Source organism: Poecile atricapillus, chromosome 3 (assembly GCF_030490865.1).
Source record: "Poecile atricapillus isolate bPoeAtr1 chromosome 3, bPoeAtr1.hap1, whole genome shotgun sequence".
Classification (NCBI taxonomy): Eukaryota; Metazoa; Chordata; class Aves; order Passeriformes; family Paridae; genus Poecile; species Poecile atricapillus.
Window position 1 is genome coordinate 45,230,322 of NC_081251.1, and position 16,134 is coordinate 45,246,455.

The 16,134-nt window shown below is 45.2% G+C and overlaps 1 protein-coding gene across 1 annotated transcript; it reads right to left on the reverse strand.

Annotated features, from left to right (window-relative positions):
* Positions 1-1,260: 1,260 nt before the first annotated feature.
* On the reverse strand, positions 1,261-10,588 carry OSTM1 (osteoclastogenesis associated transmembrane protein 1). Its single transcript, XM_058836026.1, has 6 exons — positions 10,246-10,588; positions 7,327-7,441; positions 6,353-6,450; positions 5,207-5,371; positions 4,269-4,434; positions 1,261-3,963 (listed from the first exon to the last, which is right to left on the reverse strand). Exons 1-6 carry the CDS (start codon positions 10,576-10,578, stop codon positions 3,908-3,910), a joined length of 933 nt encoding a protein of 310 aa, XP_058692009.1. The 5' UTR covers positions 10,579-10,588; the 3' UTR covers positions 1,261-3,907.
* Between the last annotated feature and the right edge of the window lie 5,546 nt (positions 10,589-16,134).

Here is a 16,134-nt window from a genome sequence, read left to right on the forward strand (position 1 = left end):
ACACATCTTATCGTTCCAGAGGAACTCTACATTCAGGGCATGAAAACTAAGGTAGAAATTAGCAGAAACACAAGATTTGATGGTACTTGATTAACTGGACAGAAAGCACAAGAAAGAAAACATTAGGAAACTGAAGCCATTTTGTGATTATAGCAGTTATTTAATGAAGATGCAGAAAGCAGCCATTACTCAAAAAAAAATTTATTTTTTTTTTTTTTAAGAATTCTTTGTTTAGCACTAAACAGGAATCCTCACTCGGCTCAAAATAGAACAGGAGCTTTAAAGAACATTTGAACTAGGATTATTTCAACACCATCACACAGTCCAGCAGTCCTCCCAGCAGAAAGCAGTTGTTTTTAACTCAGAAGCCAGTCCCTGTTGTCATCCTACTCCTCACTCCAAGCTCTGATGTGTGCAGGCACCCCACCATAGACCAGTGCAGGGCTCAAGCTCAGCTGCACTGCATCCAGCAGTCCCCAGCCTCACTTCGACCAAGAAGCCAGAGCATCTCCCTTCCAGCTCAGCTGCCATCAAGGGCCCATTCATACTCTTTTCTCAGCATCTTTCAACCACCTGTGCACTTCAGCAGCCTCCTCTTCATGTGCTTACAGACCCCCATTTCTGAACCTCTACTCCTCCACTCATCAATAAATCCTCTACTGTTCCCCCTTGCCCTTCTCCTGTGCAGATTCCCTTCCAAGTTTCTCTCTCAAGCGTAGAGGCAGCCAGAACCACACCAATATTGCAATTCCCACTGCCTTCCTGGACATTTCTTGCAAGGAACACGCTGAGACTTAAATTTGCTTTTACAAATTGCACCACTAGAGCACAAGGCTCCTGCCATCAGGCTAGACACCCAACTCTCTCCATGATGAGGCACTGCACTGCTGCTTTTTAAACCCTGCAGCCCAGCAGCAATCCAACACCATGCCTGCTGAAGCTCCGAGGGGCCAGGGCAGGCAACCAAAACCCCCCCCCACAAAGACAAGAAGTTATCCCCACCAGCCTCACTTCCACACACCCATCCATGAAACTCAGTTGCAGCTAACAAAATTCCATTGACTGCAGGAGACTTCAACAGAGCTGAAACACCACCCTCTCAGCAGTTGCTCTTCTGTAATTCAGCACAGCACTGCTCCGAAAACACCTTTCTGAGGCTGTTGTCCTGCAAGCAGCATAATGAAGAAAATAAGCAGGTGCTTCTCAACAGAAATGCAGAACAGAAGGGGTACAAAGCTACTATAGATGAAGCAATTAAGTAACCATGCTGTTCTCTGTTTATTGACAATCTTTATTAGACCCGACTTTGCACGTTTAGGGGTTTCCTACTAAGTATAAATATGAATCAAAGTGTTACCCCCCCCCATAAGAAATCTTTATTTCCACAAAAAAAAAACAAGATAAAACCAACTAGTATTTCAAAGTTTATGCCTTTTAATACATATTAATACCAAAAAAAGAGGTGAAAGACTAGCAGCGAAAAGAATTCTATTCCTCTTTCAACAGTCTGTTTGCTTCTACATTTCTCTAGCAAATAGAGTATAAAGACAATTCAATCAATTTATATATGAAATATCCTACCAAAAATATAACACTGTGTAAAGAAAGTTTACAGTAGAAAGTTGGGGGAAGGGTGGGGAAAAAAAAAAAAGAAAATAGTAGATTTAACATTAAAAATCTCAAGTGTAAACTTTGCTGCTGCTTTAAAATCAAAACCAACAAAAGACACATGAGTATTTCCGTTTGGCTTAAGAGCCAGGAAAATAAGAAAAGCTGATTTTTTTTTTTTTAAAGTGCTTAACCACCATATCCAAAAGTAATGACTTTCAGACCTACTTAACATGAATGTGCTCAAAAAGCCACTGCTTACAGTATAAAAGCTGTCATTCTGAAATGCTGCACATACAAACTGGCTTTATCTGCAGGAATGAAAGATTCCTTTGAATAGCTCTCAATCATATGATGTCCCAAATCAATGTAATGCTATTAGAGCAGGCAGCTGAATAAGTACCAGAAAGTTGAAGTTTAAGAATAATAGATATAAAAAAATATTTTTTTTCTTAAAAGGCAGCATGCGTCTCCCAGCTGGATGTACTGTTATGCAATAAGCAAGAGAAACACAGTTTTAAATCATTGCTGTAAACTACCTAAAACAAAGTGACTGCTGATCTAGTAATTCACATGTTAAACAGAGGAAGATACTTCTTTCTGATAAGACACTAAAAAGCAATCGTGTGGGTGGGACCAATTGCTAACACCGTATTGTACTTATTATTAAACATACAGTTTAATAAACTTGTTAAACTTGACTTCAAAACCAATAGCATGTCCTAACAGAAGAAAAATAAAATAATTAATAAAGCAAATGATTTGAAGAGCTTTAGGACTGTTTTTGTTACACTTATATATTTATTTGAGCCTTAGTGCAAAGGAGAAATTCAACATTATAGGCTCCAATGTAAATCAAATACAACTATTTCATAGGCATTTTGACAGACATGAGACACAGATTCCCAGAGAAAATTAATTAATTTTTTTTAGCTGTAATGACCATTTTTTTTTATCTCAAGGTTAGAAAATACATTTAAAAACTGGAGCAAAGACTCTGGCATTCAGTAACCTCAGGTACAGCTATAAATACTTTAAACCCCACCACTCTCCCAAATCAGAAATACAATAAACAAACTGAACTGCCACTGCAGCCATTAAATTGTGTCCACAGCCTGACAGCAGCACCACCCATCCCCGCAGTTATTGCACGAATTTCGCCATCAGCTTTGAAGTTCTGCAAGTTTGCATTTGTTTGCACCCATCTATTTCACAGGAATAATATTTTTTAACTATTTCTTGAAAGTCACTAATTCCCAACACAGTATATTCACGTTCTTCAGAACAGGTTTCAAGTAAGAGAACCCACTGGTTCACTTACTGCTAAAACACAGTACCTAGAAAACACAACTTTTTCCCTACAAAATTCCTGTAAACAGCTCTGTATTAAGCCACAGTAAGCTCTAGACCAGGAAATTCAGCATCTCCAGTGACTTGACTTTACCTCACTTCTCTTCTACAAAGAGATAAAAAACCACCAAAACGTTAGAATTAATAAGGAAAGCAAATGGCATAATAAACAGAGAGTGAAACTTTGTTACACAATCAGGTATGTAAAATTAGCTTCTGAAAATGTAAGACTTGAAAAGCAACGATTTTAGTGGTTAAAGTGTGCAAAAGACTCAATATGCCACCAGTTTCAGAGAAAACACAATACTGTAGCCATCAATAATTACTATTCAAGTCCAGCTCTGGCAGTTGTGCTGCTTTTGTTGCCATTTTAGACAGTATATATTACCACTTTTTCTATATATTTCATGCCTCTTTTTAACAGATGCCAGCATGACTTTTCAGTGGTATAGAAAAGGTGGGAACTTTTTTAAAGGGTTCCTTCCATCCCACATCTGAATATTCTGTGGAATTAAAAATAATGTTTTAAGCAGAAATAGCAAACATTATTTGAAATTTTGTCTGACTATCAAAATCACCTCAAAAAGATTCAAAATACCAGTTTTTTATGAAACAAACACAGAAAATACCATGCAAGGGAAGTGTAGCTATTCTACTGATGTGAAGTACAAAAGCTTAGGAACAGAAAAACACCAGCTTCAGCCCAAGACTGAAAAAAAAAAAAACCACCACAGATTTTTCAAAACCAGAGTCCATACAGTGTCACACAGCCCTGCCTTGTCATGTTTGTTAATATCCTCGCTTAGAAGTCAGACAGCATTTTGTTTAACTTGTGTTGCTCTGTATCATTACACTAAACCATAATTAACTCCTCTTTTGTGCCGGCCTCATTCCAACACAATTGTACCCACTGTATACCAGCAGCAGTTCTCAGGTTTTGTTTTGCAGCTCAGCTGTATTTTTCTTGGATGTTCACAAGATTGGCATTTGACTGGATGCGCTTGGCTAGAAAGGAAAAAATTATATGAAAATTAAACACAAAGAATTCCACAAAACTAGTCCCTCCACTCCCTCTATTTATCAGACAGACTTGCAAACAGCTTTCTGTTCACGTCCAGAAACTTTAATGAAAAGATATGGCTGAAGCTCTTTACTACCCTTCTTCAGGGGACAGCAGCAGACTAATAGTTGCTATTAGCGCCGTCAGCACAGCTGCAGGCAGATCTGGCTGGGCCTCCTCTCCCACAAGAGCCAAGAAAATCCCTGGCACCTCCCAACTCCAACAGTGAAATGCCAACACCGCCACTTACGCAAAATGAGTATCCGTTTCTTCTGCTTTGAGTGAAGGAAACTACTAAGATAAAAAACAATAGGTAGGAAGAGAATAAAGGATGAAACTGCTATCACTGGGACTGTATCACTGCAGGGAAGAGAACAATTGAAAGTCCTGCTCCAAAGCTTCCGAGTGATGTTCATCTAAAAGGAAAACAGAGGCAAACGATGAAAGCAGCACGTGCATTTTTTCTGTGCAGCATGGCAGGGCAAACAGTGAGGCCTCAAGACATGCAAGTATCACCTCAGAAAATTGCACTTGAACAAATCTGCCCCAAAAGCAAGCAAATACCTGGAAATATTGAAACAGACTATTTAGATGGAGCCAAGATTTCACATCAAAACTTTTACAAGCTTCAAAAACATAACTATACTCAGATACATATAGACACTGCTGCATGTCTGTTTCCCAGAGAGCTCACTGATAGTCTGTGGGGACAGGGCTAATCCCATGCTTTTGAGGAACACTCCTTCAGCCCAGCCACTTAAAAACCCACAATATACCCAAAGCTTTTTTCAAATATATGTTGTCAATGCTGAGGATCCCTAGAAACAGCTGCTGTAATAAGGAATCAATTAATACACCAGCTAGAATAGGAGAAAAGCCCCACATTAAAAGCCAGAAGTTTAAGAGATTTATTTTTTTTTAATCCATCTCCTTCACAGTAACAAGAAGCAAAAGTGCAGCTCCTCAAACTGGAATGCGCTCAGGAGATCTGTAGCTTCAGTCATGCTCCTGCAGCACTGCCTGAGGACAGGACCTCACAAGACAGCCCCACGAAGCACCTCCCACCACAGGACACCAGCCTGCCAAAGGCATTGCTGCCCTTATTTCCCCCTGCCCAAAGGCAAAAGCAATCCTAGTAAGAAAAGCACAAATGGCTCAGATTAATGAAGTACATTAACAAACACGTACTGCATCTTCCACGTCGATACACAAGTGTGCGGAGTGCTCAGATTCACCACCTTGCCTGTTCATCCTCTGCAGGTGGTTATACAGGTCATTCAATTTAGTGTAGGTTTCGTTGCAGTTTTTACACACCTCTGTGTAGTTATTTGGTGACAGATCAATGGCTTGCCCCTAGGATTATAAAACTCTGAATGAATGATAGTTTAAGGCATTAAAAAAAACAAACTGGTTTAATTTGTTACTGCCGAGTTACACTGACAGGGACGGACTGTGCCATACCAAGCAATCCTTTCCATCTGCGGCCTTCAGCACTCCATGAATGCAATACAGGACACGTGAAAACAAAACTGCAATCTCTGAAGATATTTCAACACAGTAATGGCTGTACCAGCTACCCACTGACCACTGGGTTAAGTTCTAGTTTAATCACTTGGAAGTTTTCAATAGGCCAGTCCACACCGCTCCTGACCAAGGCCTATAAAGGCACATTTCCTAGAAACCACTCGAAGAAGAGACAGATTCCTCAGAGACTGTCCCACGCCCATTGAAGTAAACCCATTTTACTACAAAATGATCCTGAAATCTGGCCAGTTTCTGACTGAAATGGAATGTGCAGTTTCTTAGGCTATACAGGGCATTTTCTCTCAGGACAATTACCACATTTGTTTCACTAAGGAAGTTATACTGTCTTTACAATATGGCCAACCTTTAACTACGAGTAATTTTAACAGACAAAAGAAATGTTACAAGAATTAAAGGTGGCTGGTACTTCTGAGCTAGTCCATATTATCAAAAGAATATTTAAAGACCAAATTTCTATGTTAAAAAAGATAATTCTACAAAGCAAGAGCACGCAGACATGCTGGTTTTTACTATGTAATTATCAACTATTGTGAATTCAGAAATTTTGATGTGAAGTAGCATTGCAATTACAGACAAAATGAAGTCAAGGTGAGTATCAATTAGAATTAATTTCAGGCACTCAGTCTGTAAACAACTGCATTTTACCGATCACGGATTTATCTGCCTACAATTCACAAACTCAGCAGCAGTTAATTTGCCTAGTCTGCATCTGCAGTTTATTCAGCATAAATAAAATTTTGGTAGCAGTTAGATGATTTAGTGCTTCTCTTAAATACACAGCATAAGTACCTGAAGGTTATGTTCAAAACATGTCAGAGATTTATTGAATAAATCCAGGAATTCTTCAGTAGAATTTGATAATCCCTCACTGTTATTCTTTAAACAATCTGTTGAAAAGAAAGAAAAACATCTTTATTTTAATTTCTAACATTTCCACAGCCAGCAAGGCCCAGACACTCCACTCCTGCAAAAAGAGCCCTCGACTATAAAGGACAGGTCTAGTCAACACTGCAGTTTCCCTATCTGCCTGCCACTGATATCTCAGACCTGCGACCTAACGCTTCATCGAGAACACATTTCAGAATTAATTGGCCTTGATTAAGTGAAAGATGAAGACTATCATCAAGAGCTTTCTGAAGAGGGGAACTGAATTATCTTTGGACTTTGAGATAAAACAAGAGATTACTTTTATTTCCCAGCCCACAAATCTGGCTTTGCCCAGCAACAGTAACAGCCATTTTGTGGAAGTAGAAGCACCAGCAGGAGAGATGAAATGGAGAGCACCCAGGAAACAGCTAGACCATGAACACAATAGTAGAAATCACAGTGTAATTATTATTCTTTAAAAAAAGAGCTGAGCTTTTTACCAGCTTTGAGGGAAGCTCTGGGGCTTTCCTTCCAGTCAGGGGCTCAACCCCATGTTACTGCTTCCGTCCATCCTACCCTACTTCAGGTGCACTAATCAGCCAGACCTTTAAAAACAACAGTATTTGAGGAATTTAGGAATTCAGCAACAGCACCATGAGAGCAAGCCAACATCCTACAAAATGCTCCTGAAAGTAGTAAGCACCATCAGTAGTTTTCTGACAAGACTACAGCCCTCAGATTTTGGCCTCTACAAAAGAAAACACTCTTGGAGCGGCTACAGTTCAGGATTTGTGCGTTATCTGTGGGCTGTATTCAAACACACACAATTCTGATCTGTGCAAATTTTAGGGCTACGTCATCACAGTAGCATGAGAGCTACAGAATGAGTCACGTACTTGCGCAGTTGGCTGCCTCCCAGGTTTCATTGAAGAACTCCGAAAGAGTCACAACTATCTGCAGCCTGTCTGAGGTCAAGATGCTTTTGGCACAATTGTGGCTTTCAGAGGAATTCTAGAAATAAAAAGAAAAAAGAAAGGAAGCAGACAAGTGTTAAAAATACAAAGGGGAATTTCTGAAATGTATTTTACACGAGCATATCTAAAACAATCACAACACATCACATGGATATTTCCGGAAAAGGCAGAGCAGAAGTGATGGAACAAAAATCTTTTCATCCTCCAGCTCATACTGTGAGCAACACAGCTTACTGCACACAATCTCTGCAGGTCTACTAGGGCCTCAGTCAAAAGTACATGGCAAAAAAAAAACCAAAAAACAAGCACACAGACCGGACCTTCTCTGCCAGGTGGCTCACATTCATCCATTCATGGGCCACTGCCCCCGGAGCCAGCTCAAGGCATGTGCAGTCAGAGAAGAGGACAGGGTTGTTCTCATTAGACAAAAGGAACAGTTGAAGGAGCTGAACCGGTGGACTGGCCTCAAACAAACCAAACTCGAACAGAAACAGCCTCCAAAACCGCTGTACCAACATAGTCTATCAGCAGCAAACTTCCCCCAGTGCAGCAACACCAGGAACAGAGTCCTCTGTGGAGCAGTGCCCATGCTCACTCGCCCAAGCATATAACCAGGCCAAGCTCACCTGCCTTAGTGAGACATTCAGTGCACCCCATCCTCAAAGCAGGCTCTGCCACAACTCTTACAGCAACTTATTCTCTGGACCAAGCTCATAAAAAATGCACAGCAACTGTGAAAGCAGTTGCAGAATAAACAGGAAGTATTCTGATCAGAAGTCAGATACAGAACCATGACCTCCAGTCAGCTGACTCCCATGCTCTAGCTCCTGGTGTCTGGCTGCAAAATTGACTTAAGCACTTCTCAAAACTGCCAAAGCTGCCAAAAGCCTCTTTGATAAGTGACGTGGGACAGAGAAAAAAATAATCTCTTTAATGAGAAACTTGGTCCTTACAGTGCTTTACAAGAGATCCAGTTTCTGCCTCTTCATTAAAACGAGGCAAGGAGGTTAAATAAGAACTTTCCCCTGGAGGATCAACTGCAGAAGTCAAATATTGCCACATCTGGTAACTCCCACGTTCGCCTGCTTTCAATTCTACTAAATTACAGATATGCAAGAATGTTGTTTATGCAGGAAACTCTGGTTGCTTCACAAAGGCTGTGAAGCTTCCTCACCACCTGGGCTCATGAGTAGGAAAAAGCACTTTACCAACACCGAATCACATAAACCTAAATTATTCCTCAAATGAAGTTTGCTTAATTGATTCTTTAATTAGCCTGGTGAGAAGGATTTGATATTTCAGAGATGTCCAAAACTTAAACTGGCTGTTCCTGTCATGTTGCACTCTTAATTGCTGTTAAGATAGAAACAACAGACACCTGACTAATTGTAATCAGGGACTGAGGTTGCAAGAGGCCACCTCCTTTATTCACCTAGTCAGTTAATCCACACACAGAAGGAAAGCCAACAGATGTGTCTTCCAGACCACATAGTGGACAAGTCCTCCCAGACTGCTAGTACTCAAGCACAGCAGCTGCAATGAGTTCATACACGTTCTAAGTACTGGAATACATTTGGCCACTTAATCCTAGCCAAAATATCATGGTAAAAGTACCCAAGAGAGTTACACATTCAATTTCTCACTTTCACACTGAAGCAGCTTCCATGGAAGAAACAAATAGAACAGACAAGTTTGCAAACTAGAACAAGAGACCACTGGCTACATATATGCCCTGGAGAGGACAATTACCAAGGGAACATGCATGTATTCTTCCAATACAAGCACTGGGGTGGTGAGAGGAAATAGGAAAACAACCCAAAACACTACCCAAAAGCAACACTGATACTTCTCCAACCACAGGAAACTGTGCAGAGAATGATTTGCAGGCCACTGTGGCACCTATTTACTGCCTGGGCTTGAAGAGCACCAGATTTTTCTCGTCAATGGCAATTCTAAATCTTGGAATTCAGAAATCCCAAGACTGAAAGCACAATCCAGGGTGCATACTCCTATCGACTTACTCTCTGTCTGTTCTATTACCAGGGTATCCACTTTTAGCCATCATCACAGAACAAAAGTCTGATTCACTAATCACTAAGTGCTCTGATTCACTAATGTTATCATCACGTCATCCCAGGAACTTTTACAAATGGATCAATTCGATGAGAACACACAAAACAAGCCACAAACCACGTCCAACAATAAGGAGGGGGGAAAAAACCCCAAAACAAAGCACGGTAAAAGTCTGGAGGATGTTAACAGAAGACTCAGCTTCAGTCAAAGTTCTCCCACCAGTAGGGTGCACTGACCCCAGCCAGTGCTCAGGCTTTTTACACACGCTCCCATCAGCTTTAGAACCAAGAACGCTGACACGGTTCCTCACAAGATGATGTGCCTCACTCGCCACAGCTTCACAGGCCATCTTTTTTCCGAGAAGTTCCAGGCAACTAAACTCTAGCACTGCTCCCCAGCAGCGCTCATACAACCCGTGAGCCAGAGCACGGCTTTAGCCATTGCTACATCAGCAAGAACAACTCGAGTTTTTCCACTCGCACAGCTTTCTCCGCAGGTGGAGCTGCTCACCCCCAGCCATGACAGGAGCCGCCACAACAGCGCAGGAGGAGGCGGCCGTCCCTGCCAGCAGCGCTTCCCAAACACTCCCAGCCTCTGCCAAACTGCCCTGCGCATCCCAGCGAGGCTTTCAGCCTGCCTTCCCGAGGATCCCACCGCCACTGACGTGCTCCGGCACCGAACTCACGGGCCTGGCAGCCTCACGGAAAGGGAGCAGGCCCCCAGCCCGCCCCGGCAAACCGCGCACCCTCCTGGGCCCCACGGACGCACCCCGACGGCGCGGGCGATGCTGCCGTACTGTGCGAGCAGGCGGCGGTAGTGGCCGTGGCAGCCCTGGCACAGCCGCACCGGGCGGGCGCGCCGGCCCAGGCAGCCCGTCAGCGCCGCGCTGCCCTCCGCGAAGTCGGCCAGCAAGCTGCGGCACTCGGGCTCCAGCTCGGGCAGGTCCCCGGGCAGCCCCGCGCCCCACAGATCCTCCGCCAGCTCCTGCGCCAGCTCCAGCGCCGGGGTCTGGCGCGGCCCCGCGGCGGTGGCGAGGCCGAGGAGGGCGAGGGCGGGCGGCAGCAGCAGCAGCACCCGGCACAGGCACCACGGCGGCGCCATGGCGGCCGCGCCGAGGAAGCGGAAGCGCCGCGCCGGGAAAGAGCCGGCCCCCGCCGCGGGGCGCTGCCGCTGATTGGCTGAGATGGGGCGGGGGCGGGGAAAGGGGCGGGGCCTCGATGGGTGGTCCCTGGGGCCGGGGTCCCAGCCCGGGGGTTCATCCCGGGGACTCATCCCGGGGGCTCATCCCGGGAGCTCATCCCGGGACACGGCGCTGGGATGTCCCCAGGGCCGGGAGTGTGTGCGAGCTGTGCCCGTGGGATGTACCCGCCTCGGACGCATGCTGCTCCGCGGAGAGCGCGGTTTCTGTGCCGTGCGTTTCATCCAGGTCACACTCTCTTCGTCCGAGAAGGGGTTTTAAGAGTATCTGTCGTTTGGGAAGTGACTGTAAAAATATGCTGAAATGCAGCAACAATTTAAGGATAAAAAGTCCCCCAAACAGAGAAAGAAATTGTGATGCAGTGATAAACTGCAACTTTCTGCAAACAGAGTGTTTCCCACGTTTTGTCTGCAGCTGGACACCTTTGTTAGTATCTGGCTCCAAACTTCCCCGTGGCCGACTCTGAATAAAAGCACAGTCACCAAAGGAAAACTCAGTGCGGGAGGAGTGAGTAGAGCAGTGCGTAGCCCCTCCCGGGGGCTGAAGTACCAGGCCACCTGGTAACTCTGTCTGCAGCACCGTGACTCCGTGCCCGCTCCTTCCGACTCAAGCTCTTTTCAGCCACTTCCATAGGCTTCTTAGCGAGTCTGGGGTTTGGAGCGCTCTGGTAAGACCCACAACCGAGAAATGATCAAGGAGGGCCCTGTGATTTCCATAGCAAGGTGCCTTCGGGAATAACAGAGCCAAGCAGGAATGGCCCCATCCGTTTTTTGCCGCCGATTGGGTGCTGCACACACGGCAGCGGTGATGGGACACGGTGCTGGCCGACAGTGCCGTGACACTTTGGGCAGCTGCTGGGAGCTCAGGACTGCTTGAAGTGGCTCCAAGAGCTACCAGTTGTACCCAGCTCCACCAGCACCGTGTCCCCAGGCCCACCTGGTGCTGCCTTGGGCCAGACATGCAGTAAACGTCACGGCATGGAAATATCCAAACAGATTTGCGAAAACACGGCGGTAAAGGTGGGATACAGATGCCATCAACAGGCAAGGAGCAGCCAACAGAGAACATCTGGATTTTCGGAGCATCTTGAATGCCTCAGCTCTGAAGACCTGGCTTTCGAAGCAATGAATGAAACAAGTGAAAACCACTCATGAGGTGTGACACAGATGAATGCGGCAGTGTGGTCAGAAATATGCCACGCTGCCTGTGCTTGCAAATGACGAGAGCGAGGGCCCTGGCTTGGGTGCCGGACCTTCCCTGAGCCTTGCTGCCCAGGCTCCAGGCAAATCCCGCTGAGGTTTTGTCCAAGGCCAGGCAATACCTTCCCCCACAGCGCCTGTTGGTTTGGGGACCGCATCCAGCAAGTGGAAGCTTGAGGATGCTTAGCAGGATGTGTGTGCCTGAAAAAGATTGTCACCTTTCCGTGGCTCCCTAGCAGACATGCAGCCAAAACACGGAGAAACCCTGGGACCACGGAGAAAACCTGGGAGAAATCCTGCACCAAGCCGGCACCCGCAGCCCTGAGACGGGGACAGGGGCCACTTGCTGCTCTTAAGCCACCCTCGGGCCAGACGGCACCCGGAGAGCCCCGTTTGCCCGAGCTGGGAGAGGGGTATTCCCGCAGAACGGGGTGTCCTGCAGAGAGGAATGTCCTGCAGAAAGGGATGTCCTGCAGAGAGGGATGTCCTGCAGAGGGATGTCCTGCAGAGAGGGATGTCCTGCAGAAAGGGATGTCCTGCAGAGAGGGATGTCCTGCAGAGCGGGGTGTCCCTGCAGAGAGGGATGTCCTGCAGAGAGGGATGTCCTGCAGAGGGATGTCCTGCAGAGGGATGTCCTGCAGAGGGGTGTCCTGCAGAGAGGGATGTCCTGCAGAGGGATGTCCTGCAGAGAGGGGCGGCTCGGGGCTGGGCGGGGGCGGCCCGGCCGGGCTGCCCGCATCCCCCCGGGAGAGGGCAGCAGCACTCCCGCACATCGCCCCACCGAGGGGCCGCGGGGGCTGCAAAGGGACCTCGGCCTGTCCCACACCGCCCCGACAGCAGCTGCACCCCGGGGGAGCGACGCAAACACGCCCCAGGGCAGGCTCTCGGCATTCTCCCCGGGATCGTCCCTCGTGTGGGTCTGCGGGCACCGGGACTGGCGGGGGCAGAGCTGCGCCTTCATCTCGCGGGTCAAGGGGGATGCGCTTTCCCACGGCTTAAGAGACTTTAATATTCTCCTGTGAGATAATGTGTTCTTCCTGCCTGTGGAAACTGGACTCGGGGGGTGTGGAGAAGGAAAAAAGAAAGGGAAAAACGAGAAAGGAAAAAATTAAAAAGGAAAGAGGGGAGGAGGAGAATAAAGAAAAATTAAAAAGCTCGGGAGTTTCAGATGTCATCTCTGAGGTGTAACCAGTTGCTGCAGACCAATAAGGAAGATGTCTGGTCGCTAAGTGCTTCTCCTTTTTATCCAAAATAAACATGACACGGCAAAGCAAAAAATAGAAAATCACTAACTCTTTCAGAACTGGGCTTGAAGAAGGCATGGTCCCCCTCTCTGATAGCAGATAAATTTGGCTACCAAGCAGAAACAGGCATTTTCACTAAGAACTCAGCTGTCAAGCTCATTCAGTTAATTTTGTTGTAGACTTGGTGCCATTACCTTTCTGCTCCACCTCATCAAAGGGGTTCTACTCACAAGCAGGATTTGGCCTTGGACAGCAAATCTCAGAAACATTCAAGAATATCAGAGATCTTGTGTGGGTATACTCAATTATTCTTGAAAATACATCCAAGTGTTTCAATACCTGCCCTGGCTACAGACAAGAACATTATTCTGCAGAAGGAAAAAACCTTACCTTTAAAGTGCAGAAACAGAACACAGAAAGCAAATATTGATTTCCTATGCCATCTTGCTGGATCTGAGGAGATGGCAGAGTGAGCCAGGGAAAATGAAAAATTTGAAGCTGTGAACCTGTTTTTCCCCTCTGATTGTCAGTCTCCCTGTTTCCTTCAGTTCTCTTTCTGCTGAGTTGCGCCACTGTGAGCTGAGAAACAAATTATTTTTTCAAGTTTTCTTGTCATCTTTGAAGGGTGATGGCTTCAATAAAACCTTTACACCAGAGCTCTGGAAAAAGAGGAACGGACCATAAATGTCAAGGCAGTGCCAGAAAAGTAAGTGATGACTGAGAGTGAAAGGAGTCAGGGGTGACTGGAAGGCTGGGTGCTTGGGGAGTGCAATGGCCTCTGTGAGGGAGACTGGGGAAGGCAGCAGCTCAGTGGGCAGGAAGAAAGGAGGAAAAGGACTCTGCCTCCTAGGCCAAAACTGCTGCACAGGAGAGACACTACCCGTCATCTGAAATAGGGGCTGGTAAGAGCAGGGAGGTGTGAGGGTTGCCCATAGAGAGGTAATTCTGGCATTGTGGAAATGGAAATATTTCTTAATCTTGACTAATTTCATTGCAAAGATTACAACGCTCAACGTGAAAATAGGATCAGTGCATTATATCTATTCCCTGTCTATGGAAAGCTTTTCCTCCTGCTCTCCATCACAGTCCTGCACATCCCTCCTAATTCATGGGGCCATTGTTGGCTCCTTCGTGTGCTGGTTGTGGCTGATGTCAAAGCCTAACTGTGAGTCACCTGATTAAATTACTGTTTTCTAGATTCCACAGAGAATCAGAAAGTGGTTCAGGAAAAAGTGGTGCATATGTAATTAATAAAGGGCACGCACACATCTTCATCACACCCTTGACAATGAACTTGAGAGGAAATAAATGTGCTAAATAAACTGTCAGCATGGTGAGGCATTTTTTGGTTAGCTGCAAGTCAAAATCACCCTGGCAATACTGTAGAGTGGGTCTGAGCCAATTCTTATTTTCAAAAGATTATGTGAGCTTTGTTTAAAAGAGATTGACAAAGACTTGTCTAGCTCCACTATTTCTGACCAGCCTGAGCCACTGTGCTTGCTAGCACTGTCCATTTTGAGCATTATTTTTCTATGTGGATAGCAAAGAATATGAAAACCTTCTCACTCAGGGCAAGATGATAGAGTCACACCTGCACTAAACTATGAAGAATGAGCAAAAGGACTCAAAAGTCAGGAAAACAAGAATCAGTCAATTCACAATCATTTCAGTCCTTAATTCAGAAACTCCCAAAATCTATCAGTGTCTTTGCAAATCAGATGCCAAATCCTGCCTGGAGCTTTAAGGAGCAATAATGTTGCATCAGTTACTTGGAAGTCAGGGAAGATCAGATGCTGGAAAAGTGAAGACACACTCAGGAACATCACTCTCTGGGTAAGGACAAGAAACTGCTATCACCAACTATCAATTCTTCAATGTTATACTTACAGAAAATGTGCATCAGTGCCTCATACAGAATGCTTTTTTAGGAATGTTCTGAATTGCCAAATGAAACAAGGGAAGACCCATAGCACCAGTTTTCCAAAGAGCTGTGTCTAGGTCTATGGTGCCAGGCTGTCCAACTCAACTGCATTGTGTTTGGCTTGGGCAATTCTATGGAAACTTGTGAAACAGGCTCTTAGCTCACCTGAGCCAAATCATCATATTCTCATTTTGGACAATCACGGATCTCCTCCGTCTCAGAGTAAGGTTTAGGGTTAGATGCCACCTAGCACAGATAACCCCTCCTTTTTGCTAGCTGTTCACTTGGGAAGAGGCTGGACCTGCACTTGACATCATCAGAAGGATTAACAGTTATTTTTCTGACTATCACTGTCCACAGACACCTGCCCAGGACCCATTTTCCATATCCACCTGCTCCTGAAGTATCTTCTTGTAGCCTATGGTGGATACTCAAGCCACCTTCAGCTGGAATAAGCTGGGTGGAGGAGCTCTGGACACTGTCCTGTTCCTGGGGCTGGGGTGTTAGAAGGCACTGAAGTGACCTGTGATAGTAAGCCAGAAAGCCAGCAATAGTTTTCCCATTTCCAAACAAATATAGAGAAAACATCGAGACAGGCCATCCACCAACTACCCATCTTCCCTATTTAGCATCAGCACACTTCTGAAGAGAGAAAACTACCCCACCTTTTTTGTATAAAGATGTTTTGCTTTTTGTTTTTTTTTTCCTGTGGGCATATAACAGCAAAATAGCTTCAGAAGTCATATATAGTGCCGTATGATCTTTGCTTACACCTTAAATGTTTGCATATAATCCTCTCTATGAATCCAACACACAGAAAAATGTCATTTTCATGCACCTGTCAGAGTTTTTGCTGTGGAATGGGAGGGAAAAAATAGGTACACTGTATTTTTAGAATAATGACTAGAAAAACAATAATTGTCAGTGGCAATCATGCCAGCCTGTAAAAATACAGCTAGAACTAAGTTGATGGGATTTTTTTTGTTTGGATTTTTTTTTTCCAGGATTCTGCACTTGAGCAACTGAATGATACCACATTTAAGGTCCTGTGTGGCATTGCCATTTCCTTACTCATATGCATCTAATTAAGTCTTA

Coding starts and splice junctions, on each gene's coding strand:
- OSTM1 (XM_058836026.1), bottom strand. CDS start 10,578: ATGGCGCCGCCGTGGTGCCTGTGCCGGGTGCTGCTGCTGCTGCCGCCC. Junction 7,442..10,245: donor GCATCGCCCGCGCCGTCGGG/GTGCGTCCGTGG, acceptor TTTTATTTCTAG/AATTCCTCTGAAAGCCACAA. Junction 5,372..6,352: donor GTTTTGAACATAACCTTCAG/GTACTTATGCTG, acceptor TTATAATCCTAG/GGGCAAGCCATTGATCTGTC.